The following is a 19,707-nucleotide window of genomic DNA, read 5'->3' as shown; positions in this document are numbered from 1 at the left end:
TGGTCGATATATAAGTAACTAAATATGTAAAATTTAACAAGTTTTTGTTTCATTCAGGGCGGCAAAATTGATATACCTTTAAGATAAGAATATTGAATAGGTTCCTAAGCTACTACTGTGTAATTATTTCAAGTATTACGTAGTCATATAATTTATTCATATTATACATAGATTAGTAAAGATTACTCACTCCTAACAAGAAAATGTACCCAGTATTGAGAAATGAAATAGTTGCGTAAAAAAGTTTTGCCACGTCTCCGTGCTAAAATGTCCCTAAAATATTTGAAATAATTATTTATTTATTTATTACTTAAATTACGCAGTATTAGTTATTTATTCGCAAATTTTCTCTAAAAATGTTTTTATTTGTCAAGAATTCAAAAAAAGAACTTACTAAGGCCGTTTGTGGTTTCATTCAATTTCAAGGCGGCGAAGTATCTTTACTAATGTATGATATTATATGATGTCGTAAGTGCATGTACTTACAAGTATACATAAAGAAAATCGACGTAAACCATCTAGTTAAACAACAAGAAACGCAATTCATGCGAATGACGACAAAAACTGTTGCAAATGAGCATAATCGCAAAATAAATAAAGCAGCGGCGAACAAGTTGTCATATAATATCGTGTTTGACACTAATGACTAATGACGTGTGAGCATACGAAATCGCACAATGAGATGAGACGCAAGAAAGAAGCACGCGCGTCGCGACACGCGAGACGCACCGTGCCGGATCGTACAATTGCACTGGAAAAATCGCATAAGTTACTCATTTGCTTAGGAATCACTGCTTAGAAATTACCATTGAATATTCATATTAATACATCTCAATATTCATAACTGCGCCATTAGGCACTTTAATGAGCGCAGATTATGTCTAAATGAGAGTATTATCGACATATAAGAAACGCGCCGGGAAAAAAGGACACACTTAGGTTACATACGTTGGGTGGTACATATAAATAGTTGCGATGGAAATATCGCACAAGTTGGTCATTTGGCCAGATATACATACTGAATTTTATCCAGTCTTTACACCAAATACAGTACAAACAGATGAGTCGTAAGAAAGAAGCACGCGCGTCGCGACACGCGAGACACCGTGGGGAATCGAACAATTGCAGTGGAAAAATCGCATACGTTACTCATTTGCTTAGAAATTACCATTGAATATTCATATTACTACATTTTAATATTCGTATTCTGTCGTGTAACTAAATCGTTAGTTAATTTAATGAGCGTAGATTATGCCAAAATGAGATTAAGTATATTTAATAAATAACACAGCGCGCCGAGATACACTCATGTTATGTCTATTACGTGCATTAGGTGATTAAATGATTGCGATAGAAATTTAGTAATTTTCTTTAAAATTCATAGTTAATATTTATATCGTATCTTAATTGCTGAATTGTTTGCTAATTTCTAACTACAGGATATGGTACAATGAGATGAGAAGAAAGACGCACGCGCGGGTCGCGGCACGCGGGCACATAGGTACCAATCGTGTTAGATCGGCCAATTCCGATACAAAAACGCACAGATTAGTAATTTGCTTAAAAAAACCTTACTTAATATTCATATTATATCATCTAACTAGGTAAATAAATCATTCGGTAAGCATAGGATAAAGGAAAATAAGATGAGAATAAAAATAATGAAGGATACGTCAAGTCAAACTCGTATCGAGGCAGATCGAATAATTGTGGTACAAAATTGCACGAATGAAACATTAGGTTATGATCGGACTGTTTGATAATGTTCTTTTGTTCTTATCTAAGTAACTGGCTCACCTCTCCCTTCTAACTAACATAACCTAGGCAGGAACTATAAGTTCAACCTTGATCTACCATCTAACCATAATAATAGTGTTTTCCGCACCCACTAGACATTTCCTAAGGAAATAGATTACAAAACAAATTACTATCTCGGAACTGGAGCTCATATATACGTAATATGTTCGTATCCTTGTGGGTGTGAACAACAATAAGTAGCATCTACTGAGCAGTAGAGATCCAACACAAAAGCAACTGAATACGATGTAATTAAAAGGGCCGAGCCAAACACGATCAATCTCAACTCCATCTCCCCACTTAAAGTCAAAATAATAGATGGCCAACTCTAATGTCACTTTTTTCCCAACGACGTACAGCGTACACGACGGAATTGACAGGTCATCAGCGACGGCGCAGGCGCACGGTGACGATGCTCTTTCTTTTCACCCGTTAGTACCAACCAAAAGAAATCAAGTAGACAATGCTTCTCGCAAATGTGTTCCTTATTCAGTAGCCACTAGAGGCGCTTAACCCGTGCATGAGCGCGCGTTTAAGCCTTTTGTCCTCGAATAGAAGTGCCTCCCGTTCGGTTCTTTTTTCGAAAGATAATCTTCGGCGGCCGAGGCGTGAAGGCCGAGTGCCACACAACATGGCGTCGACAGGTTTCTTCCCGCTTTTTTACTTCTTTGTTCCTTTCCATTATTGTCTATAGACGTTTCGTTCCCGCCGTTCGATTTTGGAATAAGTTCTTTTTTATTTCTATTTCGCATTATTAATACTAGCGCTACGTTTTTGTTTTTGTATAGTTTATTTACATACACGGCGGCTAAAAAGAAATCCATCTCTGGTTCACACCGAACGGTGATGGAGCACTTTATAGCCAAAGGTTCTTAGAAAAGGTTTAATATAAATGCACCTCATCAAAAGATAGTTAAGCATTCATGTTTGAATTGCGATACGTTTGCCTTTCGCAGAAAATAATGATTTAGTGGCCATAAAATTTTGGAAACAATAAACCGTGGTCCAAATCGGTAGCCTGAGAACTTTTGTCGATTATTTCGATCACTTAAAATATCTCAAGCGGTACGTTGACTCGTTTCGAGTAATTGTCCACTCAATATGGCAAATTTTCAAGTTTAGTGCTGTGTTAGCCTCGTTTGAAATTCGGCTTCACAATTTCGATTCGAAGTTCGAATCAAAGTATGCCAATCTGTACTTGCCCAGCGCGGAGGACTATGGCCCAAACTCTTTATAAGACTCATTTCCAGAAGCAGGACAGTAATGGGGTGACGACTGACGACGACGATATTGCAAATTTAGAGCAGTTTATATCGAACTTTAAAGGTATCGGACCCATTTAGTCAATCAGATAGTAATGGAAATTCAATCACCTAAAATTCAAAACATCTTTGCACACTTACATTTCTTGCTATTATGGACTTGATACAACTGTGCATGTACGAAGAAGAACTTGAGGTAGAAGCCTCATTTAGATATGTATTATATTATTGTTAGTTTTTAATTAAATACGGAATATTTTGACGCGTTTTAAATATGTACTGAATTAATAGGAAAACCATTACGTACCTATAGATCGGTGTATTAGAAATTACCTGTACTCGTGACTCAAATTACCAAATCTCATAAAACTACTGAGTTACTAAGAATTCGCATTTGAGACCTCTACAGCAAATTTGCCCGTATTACCTAGTATTTGAACCCTATTTCCTTAGTTTTCTTATACCACTTGGACTATTTGTATTCTACATCAACCAATTAAGTCTACTAGGAAACTCAAGCTAATTTAAACCTTGCTAAGATGTTATAAACTAGAATGCAGATTGGCTTAGTGAGGAAGCGGAATGTAATGAGGCGTTGCGGGTTCGATTCCCGATTCAGGCAATTAAAGTGTTAAGGTTAACTTGAGCTACCACGGTCGGTTTGTTAGCATATGTTTTGTGAATGAAAGGGGCATTTTAAGCGAACAAGCGTTGAATTGAGTGTCGGGTGTCATTAATGTTTGTACTGATATGAGTTATGGCTGTTCTGAGAACCATTGAGTTGTTGACCGTTGGCTCCAGAATTGTGCATTTTATAAATTTACTAGCTTTTGCGAGCAACTAGTTACGCGTAAATCGTATAATATTACACAAATTTGAAACCCCGATTTTATCCCCGTAGGAATGATTTTCCAAAAACTGCAAAATTAGTGTTACATTCATTTCATCTTTTCGCACCAAAAATCCAAGTACTAGGTATCATTCTTCAAAACTGACGGATTTTCAAACAAAAATTAAACGCCTACCATAGCGTCCTTAGATATGAAATATCAAAAAAATATGGTTAGTGGCATTATGGTCCAGGATCCCATCAAATTTAGGGTGTTTGTTGGGGTTAATCCAACAGTGGGACAAATATTATCAACTATTAAAATTTGAGTGGAACTCTAACTATTTTTCAAGTGACTTATCCCTGACATCGTCTCATTACAGCCTTGATAATGCAGGCAGTCAATAAATAACACCAATGGACCTTACGCGGTCTTAGGGGGTCCAATTATACAGCATCTCCCGTTGAGCTAGCTCGCAACTAATGTGTGATTCACACATCGTCAGCTCAACTTTTTAGTTGTGTTATCCGTTGTTCGGTTTTCTATAGTTAAGGGGAAGACGATTTAATTCTCGGGATTCTTAAGACGAAGATGGGTTCATTGCCGTATTGCCGACGCATGCAAACTTGGCATGCCATTTTACGAAAAAACCTTAATACATTGCCTACATTATATTTATAAAATAAATTACATACATTGCTGGATAATATTTCATTAATTACATATAAAAGAAACCATAGGTAGGTAAGTTTCATAAGCTACTTTTCAGGAGGCCTTTTGGTTCCGACTGAAATTATACGTATGTTCGAAACATCTACGAAGATTTTACATGTTGAAGACAATATGTAAGTACATGTGAAATAATTTTGTCAAATGTACGCAAAATAGATGAGCATCTGCTTGTAAAGCTGGTTTAAATAACCTACTTAGGTACGTATTTCAAAAATATTAAGTAAATAAATAATACTCAATATTAAATACGAAAAACTGTACCAGCATTTCATAAAAAGAACAAAAACTCTTTTTCCCAGTCGTACCATAGACTACGTTCTTTAAAAAAAACAATTGAAACGCGAAAGTTCATTCCATTCCCGAGTTCCGTTTCAATTCTTTTTTCAAATAGCATGGCGCAACTTGTGAGACTGTCATCGCAGAGGCGTTCGGAAACGACCTCTGAACCCTAAGCATACTTGCTAGGGGGCTGTCGGGGGAGATAAGGAAATAATATTTCCTTTCCTTGCCTACTCCCGACTCACCCGATGCTCCAGTATATTCGTATCTATAGCTGTAAAGATAAATTGTATGTGACTTGTACCTACTTATTGAAGTAAAATTTCGTAACCGGCAACACTGTTCGATTTTTAATTTAATTTTTAATAACAAAACCATTGAAACTTTATTTAGTAACAGCGATTCATGAACTCGCAATAAAATTATGACTTGAATAGAGTTGAAAAGTATTGTTAAAATAGGTTACACGAGTTCTAGTCAGATGAAAATTCAAATAGATCCAAGGCCATCAGAACTCGAAATCTGTTTAAAGGTCGTTTTTATAATGGGCACGAATTTTAAAAACCTTTGATAATTTCGCAAGACCCGTACCCTTACCATGAGTTTTTACGTTTTGACAAATATGACTGTTTTAGTATTTGTTTACGTATTGGCCCATACAATTTCCAAGTTCTGATACAATCCGCTAGGGGCGCTAATTGGAAATAGTATGGGCCAATACGTAAACAAATACCGAAACAGTCATATTTGTCAAAACGTAAAAACTCATGGTAAGGGTACAGGTCGAAAAGGAGTTTAATGAACTTTCAGCATGTGAATGGGCAAACTACAAACATTGACCACCCGTCAATTTCACGCCATTTACCACTGCACAATGCACAGAAAAGGAAAAAAATGACTCCTTTGTGACATGTTGGGACTTACGATACATGCGATTGTATTAAAGTCGTTTAAAAACAATCCTTTTTGATGGATGTAATTATTATTGACGCACTTTTGTTACGAAATGTTCACTTATATTTTATGTTTTAAAAGTTGTCAGCAAAGTTCGGCAATTCACGATTAATAGCTGAAATTCAAATAAAAAATAATATTTTAGATTTATTTACTTATTTAATTCTTACAAAATCCACAGCTCTTAAAATAATACAAATACATTTCTTATATAGAATTTCTTACAGCCAATTACGGATTTACATACGGATAGATTAGGTTTAAGTACCATAATAGATGAGACCGCAATTTGTCAATCATAATTACAGGTAAACCCTCAAAAAACCCAAACGGACCAAATTACGCTAAACGTCAAACTTAACCCTCGAAACGTCGCCGACAATTACAGTTAATAAATAATAATTTTGATAATAGGCGTATAAAAAAGTTGTCGAGGATGCCACTTTTGATTGAACTGCCTCACGTCCCTTGGGCAATAAGCATTAAGGGGCTTTAGGTGGAAAACAGTAGAAAATGGGAGGTCAATAAGATTGGTTGCGTTTTAAAACGCCGCGCACGTCCCGTAATGGCGCTCGGCAATCGCAGCACTAGCGATTATACCGATTACTGTCGATAACTTGTATCGACACCGGCTATTTGGTTAGTCGCTCGATTATCGATAATTTGCCCTCGGGGTACGCTCCTGACGCTGTAAATCGGTCGCCGATTAGCTTTTTTCTTCATTGTTTTTGTTCGTGTATACGTGTTCGTGTTACGGCACACCTGATGGTACACTTCCGTTATATTGTAATATCATTTTCTACAAGAATTCCATACAATGTTTTAAAAGCAATTACGCTATAAACCAAATGCTACTTAAAATTTTTGTCTTACCACACTCTACTGGACTGCCTAAATTTACATAGGTAGTGCAGCTCTATGATGGAGCGCAGAGAGTTTTATATTTACTGCGATATTTCTATTGTAAACAGTGTAGATTTTCTTCTCCTTTTTAAATAAAAAAAAACCTATTTTCAGAAGGTATTACCGTTACGGCACATCACTAAATTTTTTATTGCCTATAATTCTATTCCACCAGTCCATATAAAATAGAAACTCTGGACCTTGCGAGCTTTCAAAAACGCTGCATTAAAACATCATAAAACTCAAACATAAACGTTTACTGCAGCCATTTTACGAGCACGCTACCTATCGATCGTTTTAACGATAAATAAAAATTAATGGTCAGACATAGGACGGAATCGCAGTGGCTCGCGCGAGTCGCACGGCCGAGAATCTCGAATCCAAAAAGAACTCGTATCCAAAAAGAAAACATAAATTGCACTCGCAAAGCCCATTAAAAACCAACCATTACTCTTTTCATCACTTTTTTACTACCTACTTATCTCTTGTTCTCGAGTTTTCTAATCAGTGCTATTTGCAGAACAGTAATAATAATATTTAAGATTCAAAATAGAGCGTTCCTGCCAGTCTTATTAACTCGATCGGTCCGTCGGATGCAGGATCGGGAATAATGGCCCCCTCGATCCCCACCCGGGGGTGGGAGACGGCAGCGAAATAGGATTCTATCGGTGTCTTCCATTCCACGCTGTTCGGCTCCTCTACGTGACTGTACATAGGTATCGCTACCACTGTTTACACAACCCTTACTACCTATAAATAGAGATGAAATTGCTTCGCTCTTCGCGATGTGGTCGCGAAGTTTTGTTTACGTCTATAATTTCACGTTTTATACTTTTTGTGCACAGTTGACATTCGTTTGTCGGAGTTCGTGAATACTTTTACTCTAATCGTAGGTTTTTTCGAAAGAAATTATTTAGAACGCAGCACCTACTGGCTACAGCTGTTTAGTTGAGAAAAGCTATGAATCACCTTAATAGTTTTTTTATAATTCATTTAGCTCACCGAATACTAAATGGTCACTCTCATCCACGAATGTTTGCAGTCATTTTCATGTACACCGGAAGTCCCACTTGAAATCTATAACGATTACGTATTTACTGGTCTAAGATCCCAATTAATCATATTCTGGACTGAATTTTTTTAGTGAACCTATTTGCAATATACTTTTTGACATATTTAATCTGTTATAAAAACGTTTCATCCATTGACCAACTCGGTGAAGGTTGTCTTATATCGGAATCTTCTACTATACCTATTATTGGAGTAAGAAATACCAATTATTCAGATAAAATGCTTCAGAAAACAGAATCTGCCTTACACAGCGCGACACTGCTATTATAAGACAGAAATAGATGCAGCATAAAACAAATAAAAAATTAGATTAACTTTTCGTTCGCGATCATTCCTTCTCTATTAACCATTTTCTTTTTACTGCGTTTCATTATATCTTTAATTATATTGTAACGTTAAAACTTAACTTTACGAAACGAGTAGTACAGATTCGTTTAATAATAAAAAGATGTCTGAGTAGCTTGACGCAAACGCAGTTTCTTTATAGTATAGTTATGTTGGTCAGTATAAATTTATAATCTTGCAATGCTTTGTGGAATAGTAGCTGAAGCCCGCGACATCGTACGCGTAGATTATAACAACAATTCAACCCCTCTAAGAATGTAAAATAGGATTTTCCTAAAACGTTAAAACATGTCTAATTATTTATAACCAAAAAACCAAAAACTAATTTTCATAGTGATTGCTTCAAAATTAACAGATTTGCAAACTCAACCGTATTTGACCCCTTTAGATTTCAAAATCCTTTGTTCTTATGTTTGAACATCACAAATGAACCTATTTCCTAAATTTCATGAGCTTTGGTTGCTTCAGTTCGGCAATAATTACTCAATGGATGAGTTAGCAAGTGAGAATCCTTTCGCTTTTAAATACACTTCACAAAAGTTTTTTTTTTTTTAAATATTATATAGTGCCTTATAGTAGTAGTAGTAAAAGTATTATGCAGCATTAAAATCATATTCTAGCTAGATACCTGTTTCATACCATAATTCTAACATCAGTAAAATAATGCAATGATAGATAAAGTCTATAATGCTGAGTAATATAAAGTTATCACTTATTTTATTACTAGGTTTAATTATACCTACGGTAATATAGACGGATATTTTAGAAGCTATGTACCTGCTTTATGTGTCAATAAAAGGCTAAATGCTGACAGAAATTCTATAAATGTACTTTTCGAATAATAATTTCTTGGTTTCTTATTTATCTACTGAAGAAAAATATGGAATTTTATCAATTGTTTCAAGTGTTTCAATACAAGATAATCTTAACATAATCACTGGAAGATGAGAGAAAAAGGATTAATTGTAAATAGAGACGTAAATAGTACCTAATTATTAGGACTCCTGGACACTAGCATTTCTGAACCCGCGCTACGCCTACGTTCATCGATCTACGCTGGAAAACCGCTAGTGAGTAGGAGCCCTTAGTATTGCGACTAAACGCTGATAGACAGACAGTAGATAATATTACTACACATTCTATACAATAATCCGAAGCGATAAGGGGCATCAGGCTTAAACAAAAATATTGAGCAATAAATAGACCATTAACTCTACTTCAAAAAGTACCTACCTACTGAATGGACCTTTCAGACCAGTCAGTAAGTCGCCATATTGGTTGACGTATTATACCTACGCTAATATAGACGGATATTTTAGAAGCTATGTACCCGCTATGGACAGAATTTCTATTAATGTACTTTTCGAATAACAATTTTTTGACATTTTTTTTTCTTTATGCTATATCTATGAACTTAGATCTGTGAACTAAAATAAATATTTCTGTGCTCTTTATGTGATTGTGTTGAAATATTTAACGACACAAGAAAATGTAACTATGTCTACGAGTGTAGTTTTATTTATTTTTTCTTTACCCCTACTAAAAGTTTTGATCTTATTACAATTATCTCAAGGCGATAGACCGTGTACATTTCAAAGAAAAATATTTAGGGTCCCGTATCAGTTGCAACCAACTGCCGGAGGCGACCCTCGATGTTTGGAGAGGGGCCCTACGCACTGTAAGCAGTTATGGCATTATCATTCGATAAATATACTTCAATTTTATAACAGTTGTTTTAAATATTTATTTTAGAGCTCGAAACATTTTCTGAGGTGAAATTTTGATATTCAATATTTTATCTGCAATTTTTCTTTGACTATCAGAAAATATCATTACATACTAACAAGTACTTAAAATTATTACATAGGTCATAGACATAGGTAAGAAAAAATATTTTGTTACTTCAACTTTTTTGCCACTTGAAATAAGATGTAATTTGACGGCCATAGACATTTTTAACTGCCATATATTTTTCTTAGTCTGGCATCTTGTCTTTTGCGCATAACCAGCGACAATTGTATCATTGAATATAACAAAACGTCAGAAATTCAAAAGCATTACGCTACCAGATGACACTTCACCCCAACGTTCCCTATATGGCACAGAGTATAAATCAACGCATTCAACCGAACATGCGTGGGCTTGATTGATAAGCGTTATCGCGGGCCACACTCGGAGGCCCTACTTGTAGGTTATATGGGATTATAAATGTTTTAGAGGCTTAATAGCAGTTGTAGAATTTCCATTTGTACCTTAAAGATTGTTGTGTAGATTTTTACGAGCTACCTTTGTTTTTGGTTTTAGTAATATTTTAGGTAAAGATAAAATAATTTTAAGACAACTTGTCTTCTCGTTCGAGTGTGGCAACACTCATATGTAATAAAACCAATGTAACTTACTTTTTAAGTAGAAATGTATGTATGCATAGACTCTATCTTAATTCTATCTTACGACTCGACTAATTTTTACGGACAGCATTGATTTTCCTAAAAAAAAATAACATGAAAATGGTGTAGGCTTTAGTTTATTACACTATATAATGCTATATAAATGAATATAGAGAACCGCAATATCGATACCTTAATTCGCAAACAGCCAAATCCACTTTTTTTCATTTTTATTTTGATTTATTTTGCTTTCGTTCAACGCCATTTATTATCAAAATAATTAAAAAAAAAATATGACAAGAAATGGAGTTGGCTGATTTGCGAATTAAGATATCGATATGTAAAGTATTGATAAACCCAACCATACAACAAACAATATAGGTGACAGGATATAAAAAATATCGGACAATAGTATTAGAAACCTATTAAAATTGTATTATTTATATGTATAGATTTATTTTAATTAATTGTTTTGTGTTGTATTGATGTTGATTATATTTGTATAATAATTGGTAAAATTAAAGTAATTACTAGCTGGTAATATTCTTATTCTATGAGTCATCATAAAAAAAGTATCTTGACTTAAAGTTTGAGTTGTAATTTGAGCGGGAATAAAATTAGTAAGTTTGTTGAAGAATTAGTTTTTTTAACAATAATTATGTGTTTTCAACAATTTGATTATATTATAAACATCCGTCTTCACACCGTACTAACAAGTTGTAAGTTATTCATTATTAACGAAATCTATTTGTCCGGTTAATCCCGGATATAAAAACAAGTTCGGGAAAGTGCGATATTCATAATGATTCGTTTATGGGTGCTATTAATTACCAAATACTTCTCGCCTTGTTAGCCTAGACTATCGTAAAACTGTGCATTAATATGGAATCGACCATAAATCTTGGTTAAATCGTACTGGTATTTTGCAACTTGTCTTCTAACACCATAAATATTTTTTTATGGGACATCAAGAGTATGTTCCACTTATCGGTAACAACGACAGCAGTACTAAAAAATCTATTACGTAAGTAACGTAATATTTTGCCACTATTATTTTAATTAAATTGCAAAATTCGCAAATCTATAAAAAATAACACTATTTCATTGCTACTACTCACAGATAGACAATATTTTGTTTGTATTCCGTCACATGTCCATATGAAATTTAATTTACTTGAAATTGTTCTACTCAAAATGTCTACATTAAAAATATCATGGTATTTCAAAGTCAAAAACAATAAATGTATACCGTTAGAAACGATCCGTATCAGTAACCGCGTAAGCTTCTTAACCCCTAGTCCCCTAGTAGGGGCTCAGTCCGCTCTAATCTCCTCGTATGGGGTTTAGATCAACCAGTGGAAGCGATTTCTTGTTTGCCATCATACATTATCTGTGTACCCTCCACTGCACTCGAGGGGAAAGAGACGGGCTATCTGACCTCTTTATCTAACCTAATAGAAAACTTTCACCTAAAACATAAATCACTGGAAATTTATATTGCCGCGTCTTTTAGCTGTCACTTTTAACGAGTTTGTTCTCTAACGCCGTTTGTAATTGTCGCGCTAATTCCAGTTCGTATTTGGACCAATTAAAGAAACTTTAACTAATTCTTAAGATGTCATAAATCTATGTTTGCGGTTGAATACATCGGACTCAGAAAACGTATATTACTATTAGCATATTGCTTCCATTTCGAAAATTAATATATTTTTAGAGAAACCTACTTTTTTGCGCGTTGTGAAATTTTAGCATCAGATTACAATTCATATGGGGGCCCTGTAAAAAGCGTTATTTTGAAGATTTCTCTGGTGTTTAGACGATAGACTACGATGACTACTTTCTATCAGGTGTATAGCCCGTCTGCCTTATCGCTAGGTTTAGGTATAAAGAGGAAAACAACGATACGACGTAACCACGCACTTTTATAAGCTAAACACGATTTCATATTTGCACAGCGTGCTCGATATAAAATTTCCCCGTTCATTACACTCGTCGCGTCCCACAAGCCGTTTATTTGGCGTATTATTCCAGTCTAACAATGTCTAAACACAATTACAGCGAGCAAACACGGGCGACGCCGCGGGCGCGCACATGTTGTGGGCACGCTCGGGTAAACAACCCTACAAATTGATGAGGATTTGATTCGTACGTAGTTACCGATATACTAAATGTGATAGTTTTATTTCAAAAATTGTTTTACTTTTTTAATTCTTTATATATATATATATTTCTTATGTGCGTGTGTATGTCACTGAACTCCTCCTAAACGACTGGACTGATTTTGATGAAATTTGTTGTGTGTGTTCAACGGGACTTGAGATTTTTTTTTTTATATAATATAGGAGTAGCAGACGAGCATGCAGTCCACCTGATGGTAAGTGGCTACTGCCGCCCATGGACATCTGCAATCAACGCCAGATAGGATTAGATATTCCTACCTGAGGTCGGCCACAGATGCGCCGCTACCCCTGAGGACTAAGCTGGAATGTCTCGGAAAAGTCTGTCTCCCTTACCACACCCTTCAAACCGGAACACAGCAGCGCTTAACACTGCTGTTATTAGGTAGAAATAGGTGTGGCGGTGGTGCCGCCGGAGTCGAACCACAAAGGGTTCTACCACCTTCGAGAATGGTTTAGATTCACAATTTAGTCCGTGGGAATTGTTTTTTTAATTAATTTTTAATTCGTAAGTAGTTGTTGATTTTGGAATGTTTCACATTGGATTGGCTACTATCTATTTTTCATACCCCTAAGTGATAAGGGTTGTTCACCCTTAACATTTTTTTCATATCGCAACACAACGTTTGCCGGGTCAGCTAGTATATAATAATTTTTAAATATCGGCATGTATCCGTATGTAGGCACATTGGCCGAGTTTCCTATATCTGACATAGGTAACACATTTTGTTTAAAATAATTGAAGGCGTTTCAAATAATTTTGTTAAATTTATACAAACTTTAGTTAACTTGTGGTATTTTTTGCTCCATTCAATTGGTATTTCCTCAATTAAACAAATGTATAAATTATACCTATACTTCAGCCTCACTTGCACTTTGTTGGTTTTCTAACAGCAAGAAAAGTAGATAACTTTAACTTTTTACAACGTATATTAAATGATCATAATAATAATTATTTAAATCTATACAGTGGGTAAATAACGAGTTTTTAAGACAAAAAAGGATTTAACTGTTCTTCATCGTACATTCAAATTAAAAGTAAAAACGAAAATAAAACAGCTTTTCCAGTTATCCCGTGTACGTCACAATACTCAAAATCATAGTAGAAATGCCATAATAGTAGAAATAAATGTATCACAAAATAACGTAGTTCTGAATTAAAAATGTAAATACATAATATTTGTTACGTTTTTGTTACATATTTTGTTACATTTTTACAATTTACTTAACATAAAATTACCTAAGAGACTTGTGGTAGTGGGTATATGGAAAAAAATTAACAAAGTTTGTGACGTAACTACTCATTATTTACACTCTAATTTAATAAAAAAAAGTCTAGAATTATATATGTATTATAATATATAAAAACCTTTAACACACACAACACAAAAATCAATAATCTTTATGTAGGTCACAAATGCGGCCTTCCATAGTTTAAATAAATAATATATTCAATTCTAAGACAGGAACAGTAGCACAAACAGAATAAATTAACGTGGGGTACATACTAATCGACTGAAACCAGAAATACCGGATATATCCAGTTGTCTATGGACGGATATAGTCTTTGACGTTCAATTCTCTATGTTCTATTCGCGCGATTGTCCAAAACTGTATAGTCTAAAATTCTTAGACTTTTAAATAAAAGGAATAGATATCAGACTAATCAAAATATTTGTACAATAGTAATGTATTTAAATTTCCTTTAGCTCACGATCTCGCATCTTGTCTACAATCCGTCAGTTTTTTCTAACTCACGTCAAGGTGATGCCTTCGACAAATCGAATAAAAAAGAAAAAAGTTGTCTACAGCACAACCGCGTGGAGACGTGGCTAATGTGTAATGCGGTTGGCTTTTTGTCCAGCGACTTCCTTTTTGTTTCTTTTTTCACTCGGATTCGGTTACGGTTCGTATTGATCGAAAAATCTGATTTCAAAATGGGTGCCCCGAGAGTTTTATTGTTGCCGCGATACGTTCTTAAACAATAAAAAACGCATTTTAAACTGAGAATGCAATTCTCACATGTCACGTTCGGAAATTGAAGGGGACGTGTTTTAGAAAAGTAATTATTCGACATCGATTGGGTTCGATTTGAGGTGAGGACAATAAAAGACCTCATTTATTTTTTTAAACAGCCACACTTCGATTGCGAACGTGATAGCGTGTGTCGATGTTTGATTGGACTTACGTAAATAATGCTTAGTTTGCGGACAAGAGTAGTGCAATTTGAAAGCAATCTAGCTGTTGACAGATTCTATTTTTGCGACACTGACCTGTGGCGCGGTGGCGTCACACTACATTATTTCTCGGAACGTTGTTTTTCTTATTATACGTGTAATGTAATAAATTTAAAAGTGAGTGTTTATTGCGATATTATGCACGAGGAAATAACATTAAAACTTTTTCACGTCATTTACATAATTTGGTAATTACATTTAAGTTTATTACATTACAGTTATTAACTATTTTTGTTCCCATCTAATGCATCGTAAATCATTCAGAAATCAAAAAATGTATACAAAAATATTTTATTTGCAAAATTAAAATTGTCTGGATTGTAAAAAATTGGCATTAAAAGTAAATAACCAACATAAAACCAGATGATTGCGACCGCTTATTGTCCCATTGCTATGCATTTGTCTCATTTCGGGATGAGATTGACACTCTAGCGACTTTCAGTGAATAAAAACATCTTTAAGTTATCTTAATCACATCACTACAATATCCATAATTATTATCTTTTTCCGATGTTGACGATCTTTTACTTAACATAGTCATTTCAATTTCCCGCTTTTTTTGTCCACTACTGTCATTGTCAAAGTGGCCAAAAGACCAAGAAGCTACCACATAAAAGAAAAAAAACTCACAATGCGTTGGCGCCTTCCCAGCGAGGTAGTCCTCTTTGCATATGAACTTGTTATCATCGAGCACGTAAAGTTCCTCGCCAGTGGACAGCTGCTTCCTGCACACGAGGCAGGTGAAGCAGTTGAGGTGGAACACCTTCTCCCGCGCCTTGCGGACCAGGTCCGAGGGCGAGATGCCGTGTCCACAACCGCTGCACTTAGTTCCGTAGCGTCTGTGGACAAAATACAGATGGGTTATTTTTCAGTGTTTTTACCTTTACATTACAAGATGATAGAATACTTCGTGGTTCGACTTAGGAGACGTGATTGCAACACCTATCACTACTATACAGTTTTACAGATTAGCGGTCTTATTCATAAAAAGTTATAGCACACTTATAACGTTGCTATAGTACGATTGTCAAAAAGTGTTATTCATAAACGTATTTTAGGCACAAAACCGTTCTATAAGCCTTCTATAACTTATAGAGCCCAGAACCCTACTATAACAGTGCTATAAGACAAAGATGGCGGACTCTCATCAGCTGATTAGTGATTACTAACCTAATTTGACAATATGTTTTGAATAAATTTTAAATGACAATGTCCGTTTTGTATATAAACTTGGAAATAATTTATTTAAATATCCGATAAATAACATTATTATATCACTATTTAAAATTACAATGCAAATTTTACACAGCTTAGATATTATTAATAATGTAGAAAACCGTCCACTTCGAAGAACATTGCACCAAAGAGTGATCCGTTTTCTTTAAACGACGAAGACTTTCGGAAGCGTTATCGCTTTAATAAATCGACAGTAAATTTTATAATTGATCTCGTACGTAATGATCGTAAATTAGATCGCAGAGATCCTGGTACACCTTCTGAAATACAATGTTTACTGCCATAAGATATTGCGAATGTTTACAAAACGAAACTTAACAAAACATTTATATCCAACCAATTTTCACTCCTTTATCTTTCAACAACTTTTGCTTAATATCCTATTTTAACAAATAAAATATTTTTAAATTCGCGGTATTTACAAATACAATGACACTGACATGTTATTTGGTTTTATTGACAACGCATTGACAAGAATGTCAAGACAGAATATTTTTTTAGTACGAAATAATGTCATTTAATGATGTTTATCTATGGATATTTGTCAATTTGTTCGCCGAACTTCACTATAATGGCAACATTTTCATTTATAGTTGACTTTAGCGACACATTAGTTATAGGAGGTTTATGGAACGTTTATGAATAAGCAATTTTATAGAACGTTTTATAAGCTTATCGAACACTTTTACTAATGAGTGCTTAAAACCTTCTATAAGCATTTTTTATGAATAAGACCGTAGATATTTAGATTATTTTAAACAGATAGAGGTTTACAGATGTGTACGGGCAGCAGTTGTCACTTACCATCAGATAGACTGCATGCAGGTTTTCTACTTCTATATCTGTAATATAACGAAGTTAATTTTCGCGTTGTCTCCTTTATTCAAACCCAAACAGAGGCATTTCGTTTAATTATTTCTTGATTCTCTAAAAATATGACAAAAGGGAACTTCATGCCTGATGGCATTCGATAATGCAACATGTCAAACAGCGGAGGAAACTCACGTAACACAGGTACTTAGTCAATTTAAATCTTGGCATATAAGTCTTATAAGATTACTTGCTAGCATAGATTAGTAAAGATACTTCGCCGCCTTGAAATTGAATGAAGCCACAAACGGCTTATTATAGTAAGTTCTTTTTTTTTAATTCTTGACAAATAAAAACATTTTAGAGAAAATTTACGAATAAATAACTAATACTGCGTAATTTACATATTAAATAAATAATTTATAATAATAATTTCAAATATTTTAGGGACATTTTAGCACAGAGACGTGGCAAATCTTTTTTACGCAACTATTTTAATTCTCAAAACTGGGTAGGTACATTTTCTTGTTAGGAGTGAGTAATCTTTACTAATCTATGCTTGCTAGTTACATTAATCAAATAGAAAACATATACGTAGTCATGCCTTGATGGCCTATGGATATCATTGGTAGGTATCGATGTATACTCGTATATGTGTATATTATACCAACTAATATGATCTTTTCATCGTGAAGTTCTTACCAATAACATGACTATAGAGTTTTTATTTCAATCAATTAAATATCAAAAATTATGACATAAATCAATGAAATTATACACAATGCAATAAATACGAAGTCATAAAGTAATACTTCATTTTTTACTTTGTAAGTAATATTAGTGATATGAATTTATTATGCCCATTGATATCTAATCATTAATCAATAATGCCGTAAAACGCTGCTACTTAACTTTTACATAAGCCTATTATACCCAATTACGTAAATAAAGTCATATCTGTGAAATATTCTTAAGCATGTAACTTCATAATTATATTTCTTCTCAAATTCGCTTTCCATTAGAAAATCACTTTCACCATAAACCGTTCCCTTACTATGTCGGTTCATAGTTTATATCTCAGCGACGTATTTTCAGCTTTATTATTGAATTAGGCAAATTTTATTTTCGTATTAAACTTGCTTATTACTATTCCAATGAGTAATTCATAAATATACATAAACTTTACCTTTGAAGCGCCGTTACAACCTGTAATAGTAATAATAATATATCACTCATTTATGGATTACGTCATCTCGCCGATCCGAAAATAGAACAGAATTTAAATTTTAAACATAAATCAAAATTTATCGATCATTTAAATTTTAAATTAGTGACAAAAAAATCAGAACAAACAGATGAGCTGATATTATCGAAAAAATACGAATCGTGTGAAACTCCAATACAAGAGAACAGACTGGTAAGAAATATATATTTTTAGTCTCGGAGTCAAATTATTATAGCCTGCCGATTTTTATGTCAATCTGTAATAAAATATGGATCGTAAATATAATTTAGATGTCTAATATGTGTCGATATATCGCTGGTATGAGAAATCGATGATTTGGAATACGCGGCGGATCGTTAACTGGTACTGGCCACACAATGATTATGTGAAGCCATCATGTTAAATTTATGCAAACGTTCGAAATTTGAATGATCCAAAATGTCGGCTCTGTGATTACCCGGAAGCGGTAAGAACTAGCTGCGCTTAATGATTGTAATATTAATAACTGTTTTTGGTGAATATTAAATTAAGAATAATGTGGTAACGGTGAACAGTCAGTTTAAGCGAGCTTCGTTCGTAATCCTTGATTTTTGGGTCAATATTAAAGGCAATAATCCGCTATTTAGTAGCGTTCTTCGTCGAACTGTATTGAACAGTATGTATGAACAGGTGTCATCATATCGGTTTATATTGTGAATGTTGTGATGATGAAAACTGAACAAATTAAAATTATCTTAACAGTGAAGGGACACACTGTCTGGCAACATATTTACGGGCCTGAATAAAATTCTGAAAATCTCAAATGTTGATATTTTTTATGACGAGGTCTGTACTTAGCAGCAAGTTCTTAAAGGTGGTAGAGCCATTTGTGGTTCGACTTCGGCGGCACCACCGCCACACCTATTTCTGCAAATAATAGCATTGTTAGGGCTGCTGTGTTCCGTTTCGAAGGGTGCGGTAACGGACATACTTTTCCGAGGCGTTCCAGCTTAGTCCTCAGGGGTAGCGGCGCATCTGTGGCCGACCTCAGGGAGTAATATCTAATTCTATCTGGGTTTGATTGCAAATGTCCATGGGCGGCAGTAGCCACTTACCATCAGGTGAACTGCATGCTCGTCTGCTACTCCTATATTATAAAAAAAAAGGTAGTAACGGGATGATGAAAGAAATTATTTTTACATTATATCTATTCCCTTACATTACATTACATACAGCTTATACATTATAGTCCTATGTCCCATAGCTGGACATCACTCGCCCCACAGCGAAAAATCCGGGTAAATTCCAACTCAACTTTTGAATTTATATTTATTTTACATAATTAAAAGTGTAACTGTAACATCTATAATACCAGATATCAAATATATTTTATAGTAGCACACTATACCTAGATACACCGTCTACATGTTTTTTTTCTACAGTAGCATTCAACTAATCAATTACATTTTGATATGTTTATTAG

At 34.4% G+C, this 19,707-nt stretch overlaps 1 protein-coding gene across 7 annotated transcripts in view; it reads right to left on the bottom strand.

The window, feature by feature from the left end:
* Lim1 (LIM homeobox 1) overlaps positions 1–19,707 on the bottom strand; it is a 76,036-nt gene that overhangs the window by 36,615 nt on the left and 19,714 nt on the right. For all 7 annotated transcript variants that reach the window (XM_073078367.1, XM_073078369.1, XM_073078368.1 and 4 more), the window contains exon 3: positions 15,605–15,813. In XM_073078367.1, coding sequence (XP_072934468.1) covers positions 15,605–15,813 — 209 coding nt within the window. The remainder of the gene's footprint in view (positions 1–15,604; positions 15,814–19,707) is intronic.

Source organism: Epargyreus clarus, unplaced genomic scaffold, assembly GCF_041222505.1.
Source record: "Epargyreus clarus isolate Ecla_fem2 unplaced genomic scaffold, WU_Ecla_fem_2.2 ptg000012l, whole genome shotgun sequence".
NCBI classification, from domain to species: domain Eukaryota; kingdom Metazoa; phylum Arthropoda; class Insecta; order Lepidoptera; family Hesperiidae; genus Epargyreus; species Epargyreus clarus.
The sequence above is the reverse complement of the archived record's forward strand: the minus strand, read 5'-3'. Positions and strand labels throughout refer to the sequence as shown.